Raw genomic sequence first — 10,419 nt, 5'->3', positions numbered from 1 at the left:
TGTCACTGGGTATTCTTATCCCTCATAATGTAAATTATAATCCAGTCTTGTAAAGATCATGTCAGAGAGTTTGTTGAAACATAAACCATACAAGGTCTGTTGAGCCCAGAGGGGCTTATGGAATTTCAGACCTCATTGATGGGGGGTTTATTTGTAGGGGAGTGATAGAGAGGGGAGGAGCATGGAGGAGAGGGGGTGGGCACTTCCATTGTAATCTAAAAACTAGCAATTCATCTTAAAATATATCATTTTCTGTTCGTTCTCCCAGTGCCTTTATAGAACTAGACCAACTGAGGATTTAGTTGGTCCGCTTTTATATTAAATAGATTGGAGAATAACACACAATTTGGCTTAATTGCATCGTCAGATTTACCGATACTCCCAAAGAGTTTGTACACAACTCTCATTCTTTGACAATTTCGTCGATCTTGTAAGATTGGTAAAGGTAGCCGGACTTGCTGGATAAACGTACATCGAAAATTTCCGATATATGAGATGCAACATCTGCATCGCCTGCCATTGCCCAAATATACTCCACTAAAGATACTAAGACATCAGATTATTCTTTCCTGGTGAATTTGAAAAAAAGCGCAAAATATTTTCCAATACCGGAACCGGAAACCGATTTTGGAAGGGCAGAAGGGTGGTTTAAGCTATGGAAACAAAGCAAATCCGTCGTGTAGCTACTCGTTTCCATAGCTGAAATCGCCCTTGAGGTTTAGTGTCTTTGATTTCTTTTTTATCGGCGAAAATAAACCTTAAGGGACAGAACTATGCTGCATGTGATATTTACTAAGCTAGATGTTTTCTCTTGACTCAAAACACACACGAAGTAGACTTAAAACTCGTGCAAAGTAAAGAACAGGGAACGTTCGGAGTCGTAAATCGTCGGTAGTTCGGCGCTAATTATATTCCAGTGATTTAATTTCATTCCCAGGCACCTCAGGTCCAAGGGCACTTTCAGATACGGAAACAAGTCTTTACCTTCTTCGACAGACGCCATTTTCTTTGTGTTCGAAAGACCTGAAACGAGGCAATTTTGTAAGCCAATGAGAGTGCTCGTTAGAAGCATCCAATCAAAATGCAGAACGAAGTACTGATATTAGTACTCAGTTTTCCATACGCCAGAACAAGATATTTGTCGCTGATTTGCAGACGAATAAAACCGGGGTTTTCGTTCGGCTGCACGCAGGCTATTAAGAGGTGCATCAAACCTACAGACCACAGAAAGTTAAAGTTCGCCGTGTTATATCACTTCGCTGACGCCTCACAGTTCGCATTTGGTGCTGTCTCGTACCTAAGAATGGTGGATTCGTCAGACAACGCTTACTGCTCGTTTCTCATGGGGAAGTCCCCTCTTATGCACATCAAGCCGAGGACAATCCCAAGACTAGAACTCTCAGCCTCAGTTCTGGTCGATCGTTTAGATGAGACCCTAAAGTGTGAGTTTCAAATACCGCTACAACAATCTGTATTTTGGACGGATTCTACTACAGTGCTCCAGTATATTAGGAATGAGTCTGCCAGATTTCACACGTTTGTCTCCAGTCGCCTGACAGTAATTCATGAACTTTCCGAACCTAACCAATGGAGATACGTTAACTCTGAGTTCAATAGTGCTGATGATGCTAGCGGAGGTCTGACCGTTGAAATGATGATCCAAAATAACAGAGGGCTGAATGGCCCCAAGTTCCTGACGAAAGAGGAACACCTTTGGCCTCGAGATCCGTCTTACCATTACATGGAACTGTCTACTAACGATCCAGAACTCAAACGAGATGTTCAGATATACATCCAGACAGCATTAGGGCAACCAGCAGAGGATTTTTTCACGAAGTTATTTCACCGATTTTCCTCTTGGGAGAAGTCGAGGAAGGTGTTTGCGTGGCAGCTGAGATTCAAGAACTGGCTCGTTTGAAAGCATCATCGCCCTTCAGTGAATAGTAGTTCCTCCATGTGTTAAAGCTCTCGAGCAGAATTGTCAGTCGATGAAGTTCAAGTAGCCGAAAGTGAGATTTTCAGGCATCTACAGAAGCTATCCTTCCCAGAAGTTATTTAAGCTCTCCAAAGAGTGACCAGAAATCAAGAATCCTCGCGTCAAGTCAAATCAGGTCTTAGAAAGTTGAAGATTGTCACGCCCTTTTACAAGCTTAATCCCGTGTTGGATGATGGGAGAGTCCTTTGAGTTGAAGGAAGACACTTACTGCAAGCGCTGATGGCGACAGGTGCAATACATCTCAGACATAATTTGGAAACGCTGGGTCAAAGAATATTTACCAACTCTTCAAGTGAGGCAGAAATGGTGCAATCCTCACCGTTGTTTTGCAGTTAATGATTTGGTCCTGGTTATTGATGAAAATGTTCATTGAGGCAAATGGCCTTTGGCCCGAGTTGTTCAAGTTCATCGGTAGGGATGGATACGTCAGATCTGCGGAAGTGCGTACAAACACCTCATCGCTTGTTAGACCGATTTCAAAACTGTGCTTTCTTGAGCATGATGAACAGCAAGTCAGTGACGAACTCAATTAATTATGCGACAGAATTTGTTTTAGAGAACTATGAGAACACTCAAATCTAGATGTTATTGCAAGACCAACCTTTATTACAATTATTGCGTGTTTACCATTCAGTTTCGTAAAGTCAAGCTCATGCCTAGAGTTAATTAATCACCAATTAGATTAGTTGGTTCATTGGGGCTGGTGTGTAGTCACGGCGCCTCGCCTTAATTTACAAATTTACAATTTTTGTACATTGTTTTCTGTTTTCAGTTGTTCCGTGTATATTTGTTATTTTATCAGGTTCGCCAGTCATTTTTGGTCACATCGCATTTCATATTTTCGTGTTCATTTTTATGCATCGTTTCCATTGTTTGGCATAGCTTCTTCTTCCATAGTTTTCTTGTCGCCGTTGTCATTATGCTTTAGTCGTCGTTGTCGCCACATAATCTTGTAAGTTTTGTTATTTTGTCTGTCATTTTGCCCGTTTTATTGGTATTTCGTTTTGCTTTCCTGTTCTGTATATTTAACTCATTTACGTACGTTTGCTTTTAGCGAATCACTAGTAAAGGTGCGAATATCTTAGTTTGTGGATTTTGACTACAACACCTCGTACAACATTAATTCAATCCCACTGGAACAGGTTAAAACACACAAACATCTTGGAGTCATTATATCATCTGACTTATCTTGGAAACCGCATGTTCTCTCTGTTGCTGTGTTACGAAAAATAGTATTGCGTGACTAGCGCTACATTCTAGAGGCTTCGCGAGAGTTCGTTGTTTGTTTATTTTTAGGTTCGTACGTGTGCGTTCCTAAATCGGTGTATTTTGTAATCCTTCTATAATTAGAACTATTACTAATTTAGAGAATTCTAGAAGCCTATTGTAAGAGTGTATAAGTAGACGAGTCCTAGCGAAGTTTTTAACTAATCTTTCACAAGCGAACAGAGTTGGAGTTAGCCGTGTTTAGTCAAGCGTGACAAGAGCTGTATTTATTCAAGTTGGCGGAGGCCGTGTAAGTTTGTCGAGTACGAGTTGCTTAGAGTTTAACTTGTGGAAATTACGTTCATTTTCGAATAAATCTTCTTGTTGTTGTTCCGACAACCCTGCGTTCAGTTTAGTTCACGAACAACCTTTCCTCAAAACGTTCGAACACGTAACATTGGGGGCCTGTCCGGGAGAGGAATTCATTTGTTTACCGACTACAGAAACCAGGAAAGGACAATTCAAGAAGGAGTTACAGAAAAAGTAAGAAGAACTGTACAAGAGAGTGTATTGTGGTTTTGCTGTGAAACACCGCTTTGGAAATGGAAAAGCTTTTGCAGATGGGAAAAGAATTTGGTTTGGAAGGAGAAAAGCTCCTTGAGTTTGTGAGAGACGAGGAAGAAAAAGAAGAGAAACGCAGACTGCTTGAAGAAGAACGAAGAAGGGAACGGGAAGAGAGAGAAGAAGAAAAGGAAGAGAGACGTCGAATGCTTGAAGAGAATAAAAGAAAGGAAGAGGAAGAGAAGGAGGAAAGACGCAGAAAAGAAGACGAAGAGAGAGAAACTAGGCGACAAGAACGCGAACTAAGAAAATTGGAGATGGAAGCCGAGCTGTTGAAACAGAGAGAGAGCATTGAAGCGGCAAAAAGAGAACACGAGTTGGAGATTGCACGTTTGGCCGTGCAGAATGCTGACGGGCGTCCTGAAGTAAGAGAGGATAGGGCCAAGGCACCCAAGCTTCCCTCATTCATCGATGGCAAGGACGACTTGGATGCTTATTTACAGAGATTTGAGAGATTTGCAGCGACAGCTAAGTGGGAGAAAACAGGATGGGCTTCGAAACTTAGTGCTCTTTTGTCTGGACGTGCACTAGAAGTTTATTCGCGGTTATCTGAGGAGGCAGCCCAAGATTATGACCGGGTGAAGCTAGCTTTGATGAAGAGATATGACCTTACGGAGGACGGATATCGCCGTAAATTTAGAACATCGAAGCCGGAAGTCGATGAGAGTCCAGAACAGTTTATAGTGCGGCTGGAGAGATACTTGTTGCGGTGGTTGCAACTGTCACACACTGAACAGTCCTTTGAAGGCCTGAAAGACTTAATTGTGGAAGAACAGTTTATTGACTCCTACCCAAAGGAGTTAGCTATTCACCTTCGTGAAAGAGCCCCGGAAACGCTTGACCAGATAGCGAAAATCGCCGATCAATACTTGGAAGCACATGGAAAGCAGTTGTTTAGTTCCGCGACCAAGAGGCCATCCAAAACGGAGGAAACAAAGAATTCACAGAGTGAGACAACAGCTCCCCAGTGTTACAAATGTAATGCCCACGGACACAAAGCGATTAACTGTCCAGCTCTAGTAAGAAAGTGTTTCCTATGTGGCAGGCGACGTCATGAGGCGAGGAACTGTCGAGCGAGTGGACGGAAGTCAGGAAATCAAGGTAAAGATAGTAATCTTGCGCAACGTGGTCAAGTTAGTGCTGGCTGTTTGGTTAAGTCACCAGATCTTAACGCTACCCCTGAGGAAGTTAAGTCGTGTATTCAAAATGATCAGCTTCTGTTGGCCTGTGGCAAGAAAGTCCCGTTGCTAAGTAATGCCTGTGTTGAACCCTTATCTGGAGTAAGAAGTAAGATGCCAGTTGTAAAAGGCAGAGTAGGAGAGAAGACTGTTGACGTTTTAAGAGATACCGGTTGCAGTGGAGTTGTAGTTAGGAAGAACCTTGTTAGCGAGGATCAGTTCACCGGAGATTTTAACGTCATGCTGCTTATAGACAACACAGCGAGGAAAGTGCCTATAGCAAGAATTTATGTTGATACGCCTTATCTCAAGGGTCATGTAGAAGCGCAGTGCCTTTCAGATCCTATCTACGACCTAATTATTGGTAATGTACGTGATGCAAGGGACGCACAAAATCCAGATCCCAGTTGGCAAGAGGCTTGTGCGGTAACGACCCGAAGTCAAGCTAAGAAAAAGGATGAACGCACCACTTTGAGAGTGCCTAGTACCCGTGAAAACCCTATTGTGGATAAAGAGAAGCTCAAACAGATGCAGCGAGAAGATGAGAGCCTACGTAAGTATTGGGATCGAGACGGTGTACTAGTGAAGGGTCAGGCGGAGATTTCCTTTGAAGAAAAATCCGGAGTACTGTACCGCTTGTACCAGCATCCCTATGTAAATGGTGGTAAGCCACTTAAACAAGTTATGGTACCTGGAAAGTTGAGACGCTCCATAATGCAAGTAGCTCACGGATCGATCATGGGCGGACACATGGGTATAAAGAAAACAACGGACAAGATCCAGAGTGCGTTTTACTGGCCTGGAATTCAAGGTGACGTGACTCGATTTTGCAAGTCCTGTGACGTTTGTCAGAAAACCGTAAGTAAAGGATCAGTACCAAAAGTACCGTTAGAGAAGATGCCATTGATTGATAAACCCTTTAAGAGAGTAGCAATAGATCTTGTTGGCCCTATAAGTCCCCCGAGTGAAGAAGGACACAGATATATATTGACACTGGTAGATTTTTCGACTCGCTACCCAGAGGCTGTGCCGCTAAAGAACATTGACACAGAGACTGTAGCAGAGGCATTGGTAGATATTTTCAGCCGTCTAGGAATACCCGAAGAAATCTTGAGTGATCTCGGTACGCAGTTTGTTTCTGACTGCATGAGAGAAGTCACCCGTCTACTCAGCATTAAACAGCTTACAACAACACCCTATCACCCGATGTGTAACGGCTTAACGGAGAAATTCAATGGAACAATGAAGTCTATGCTGAAGAGACTGTGTAGTGAGCAGCCAAGGCAGTGGCATCGCTATATAAATCCGCTGTTGTTCGCTTATCGTGAAGTTCCCCAAGAGTCCACCGGTTTTTCACCGTTTGAGTTGTTATATGGAAGAGCTGTCAGAGGACCAATGGCTATACTCAAACAGCTGTGGACGAAAGAAGTTGACGAGCCTGAGGTAAAGAACAGTTACCAATACGTTTTCGAGTTACGAGAGAAGTTAGAAGATACTCTTAAACTCGCCCATAGTGAACTGGAGAAAGCCCAGCAGAAAGGAAAGCACTATTACGACCGAAAGACCAAAGTTAGGAAGTTCCAGTCAGGTGAGAAAGTGCTTATACTGCTACCTACCGACCACAACAAGCTACTTATGCAGTGGAAGGGCCCCTTTGAAGTTAGTTCTGTGGTAGGTCTCAATGACTACAAGGTGAAAGTAAAAGGCAAGGAGAAAATTTACCACGCTAATCTACTTAAAAAGTATTTTGAGCGAGAGGAGACCACAACCGAAAGAGCATTAGCTGGTGGGGTAGGCGCTTCGTGTGTAGACGATGCTGTCAACTGTGCAGTTAAAGCGGATGAAGCAGAAGAAGAAAACATTGATTTCTTAGAGCTTGGTGGATATGTAGCAAAAGAATCGATCGAGGATGTTAAAACCGGACCAAATCTGACGAATGAGCAACGCAATGAATTTACGGATCTGGCGAAACAGTTCGCGAATTTGTTCACTGAAGCACCAGGTGCTACAGATCTCGTTCAGCATCATATCAAACTCGTTTCAGACGAACCGGTTAGATCAAGACCTTACCCAGTGCCTTACAGCATCAGAGAGTCGCTGAGAAGAGATATTGTCGACATGATCAAAATGGGAGTTATTAGAGAGTCCAGTTCTCCGTATGCATCACCTGTGGTAGTAGTGAAGAAAAAAGACAACACAAACCGTGTGTGCGTTGATTATCGGAAACTAAACAAACTAACTGTATTTGACCCCGAACCTATGCCAACCGCCGAACATTTGTTTCAGAAGCTTAGTGGAGACAAGCTCTACTCAAAAATCGACCTAAGCAAGGGATATTGGCAGATAAAAATACCGGAAGAGGACATACAGAAAACGGCGTTCGTAACACCCGATGGATCGTACGAGTTCCTGAAGATGCCGTTCGGAATGATCAACTCTGCAGCAACACTGAAGCGTGCAATGAAGAAGCTGCTAAAAGATTTAGACAACGTTGATTTCTACTGGGATGATATATTGGTTCACACCCGTACGTGGGAAGAACATATTGGAGCCCTAAGAGAGCTATTTTTACGCCTTGTACAAGCGGGGTTCACTATTAGACCTACTAAGTGCCTATTCGGTGTAAACAGTGTGGATTTCCTAGGCCACCGACTAGAGCAAGGAATGATTGGTCTACATCAGGATAATGTGGAGAAAATTAAAGATGCCCCAAGACCAAGCACAAAGAAACAGGTGCGATCATTTATGGGTCTAGCAGGATACTACAGAGATTTTATTCCCAACTTTGCAGCGATTGCAGCGCCCCTATCTGACCTTACGCGGAAAGGCCAACCTCATAAAGTTGAGTGGAGTGAAGCCCAGGAGAAAGCCTACCGAACAATCAAGTCTTACCTAACAAGCGAGCCTATTCTACGGCTCCCCGATCCAGCTAAAACCTATTTCTTAAGGACGGACGCCTCCAACAGTGGAATCGGTGCAGTATTAATGCAGAAACATGATGAGAAGTTATTCCCTGTTTGCTACGCAAGCAAGAAATTGACAGGTGCAGAAAGGAACTATTCTACAATTGAGAAGGAATGTCTAGCAATTGTATGGAGTATCAAGAGATTTCATCTTTATCTGTACGGAGTTTCTTTTGTTCTTCAGACGGACCATGAACCCTTAAAGTATATGAACAGTGCTAAGTTTAACAACGGACGCCTTATGCGTTGGGCTATGTTTTTGCAAAGCTATTCATTCAGAGTTGAAGCCATTAAAGGCTCAGAGAACGTTGGAGCAGATTACTTGAGTCGTGTAGAGGATTAAGTTTGCTAACATTGAACTACACCTTATTTCGCAATTTTTCTTACTTAGGATAAATTTAGGAAATTTCTTCTAGAAGGGGGTTATGTTACGAAAAATAGTATTGCGTGACTAGCGCTACATTCTAGAGGCTTCGCGAGAGTTCGTTGTTTGTTTATTTTTAGGTTCGTACGTGTGCGTTCCTAAATCGGTGTATTTTGTAATCCTTCTATAATTAGAACTATTACTAATTTAGAGAATTCTAGAAGCCTATTGTAAGAGTGTATAAGTAGACGAGTCCTAGCGAAGTTTTTAACTAATCTTTCACAAGCGAACAGAGTTGGAGTTAGCCGTGTTTAGTCAAGCGTGACAAGAGCTGTATTTATTCAAGTTGGCGGAGGCCGTGTAAGTTTGTCGAGTACGAGTTGCTTAGAGTTTAACTTGTGGAAATTACGTTCATTTTCGAATAAATCTTCTTGTTGTTGTTCCGACAACCCTGCGTTCAGTTTAGTTCACGAACAACCTTTCCTCAAAACGTTCGAACACGTAACATGCTGCTAAAGCAAATAAGATACTTGGCCTACTAAAGCGCACATTTGGGAAAAGCTCTGAAGCAATATCAATTGGATACAAGTCTATGGTTCGGCCAATTGTTGAGTATGCCTGTCCTGTGTGGAATCCACATCAACAATATCTTTCTGATAAGCTTGAAAGAGTGCAAAGGAATGCTTCCAGGTGGATCCTTGGTAGTTCTATCGACTATAGTGAACGTTTGAAGTATCTTGGCTGGCCAACACTCAACTCGCGTCGTGAATTTCTTAGTTTAGTGCAATTATTCAAATTCATTAATGGTTTTTCAAGAGTAGACTTATGTGATTACTTAACTTTCTCCAATAGTCGGACGAGATCTACCAACAATGTCAAAATCTGGACGCCTTATGCTCGAACAAATATCCTCAAGAACTCTTTTTGGTATAAATATATAAAAATCTGGAATGACTTGCCAAGTGACATAGTTAGCTCTAGCTCTGCTAGTAAGTTTAAAAAAAAACTGAAAGAACACATTTTTAAATAACATCAATAATATTGCACCAATATCCATTTATCGATTGACTTGTTTTTTTAAATAATTTTTACCTTTACATTTTAGTTTTATTTTTATTGCATATTGCTTTTATTCTGGGGGCTGCCGTCAATGAGAATTTAGTTCCTCTCTGGCTTGACCCTTTTTGCCTTTTTGCATCTCGATGTTATTTCTATTGTTATCTGTCTGTATTACTATTATTATTATTATTATCTTATTATTTAGGCAAATGAAGTTGTTATAAATAAATAAATAAATAAATACATCTACCACATTTACAGCATTTACTACACCTACTAGAGGTACTACAACTACTACACTTCCTACACCTACTTCACTTGCTACACCTACTACACGTACTACAGCTACAACACTAACTACACCTACCACACGTACTTAGCCTTGCTTCTTTTGTATCGATCTGGCGATTTGGAGCTCAACCCGGGACCAGTGGAAAGGTCACAAGCAAACCTGAGGCATTCATTGAGGCCGCGATGTTCAACATGCAATCTTGTTATAAAAAAATGTTGGCTATGTTAATTGCTCAGAATGTTCACTTCTGTTTCACCTTAAATGCATTGGTCCTCAATTTGAGAAGTATAGAACTTGCTCCAATTGCCTGGTTGTCGCTACGATTGCAGACGTAGATGGTCAAGGTGTATATCAAGATATCCTTGAGCTACCTAATTTAACAAGTAAACGTGGCCTAAAATTTCTCCACCTAAATGTGTGCTCTCTTCTTCCCAAAGTTGACGAGATTTGACTGCTTTTATTACGTTATAGGGACATTGATTTCCTTTCCATCACTGAAACACATTTATCATCGCATATTTCTGATGACGAAATTGGCATCCAAGGTTATACTATCTACCATCTGGATCGTCAAGCTCAATCTAAAGGCGGCAGTGTTGTTGTTTACGTGAGCGACTGTATGTCAGTATCAAGCCACCCTGACTTAGAATCAAACTCTATTGAAGGAATTTGGCTGGAGATTCTCATTGCTAAGTCTAAGAATATTTAATTTGGTTCACTATATCGTCCACCAGTTGGTT

The 10,419-nt window shown here is 41.9% G+C and overlaps 1 protein-coding gene across 1 annotated transcript; it reads left to right on the top strand.

Moving 5' to 3' along the window:
* Positions 1–3,222: 3,222 nt before the first annotated feature.
* LOC148730684 (uncharacterized) lies at positions 3,223–8,777 on the top strand. Its single transcript, XM_088761680.1, has one exon. The coding sequence runs from the start codon at positions 3,805–3,807 to the stop codon at positions 8,305–8,307; it is 4,503 nt and encodes a 1,500-aa protein (XP_088617806.1). The 5' UTR covers positions 3,223–3,804; the 3' UTR covers positions 8,308–8,777.
* Positions 8,778–10,419: the final 1,642 nt, after the last annotated feature.

Source organism: Stylophora pistillata, chromosome 5, assembly GCF_964205215.1.
Source record: "Stylophora pistillata chromosome 5, jaStyPist1.2, whole genome shotgun sequence".
Classification (NCBI taxonomy): domain Eukaryota; kingdom Metazoa; phylum Cnidaria; class Anthozoa; order Scleractinia; family Pocilloporidae; genus Stylophora; species Stylophora pistillata.
This window is presented reverse-complemented; position numbering and strand designations above follow the sequence as displayed.

Bases quoted from the DNA above. Each gene is read 5' to 3' on its own strand.
- LOC148730684 (XM_088761680.1), top strand. From the start codon at position 3,805: ATGGAAAAGCTTTTGCAGATGGGAAAAGAATTTGGTTTGGAAGGAGAA.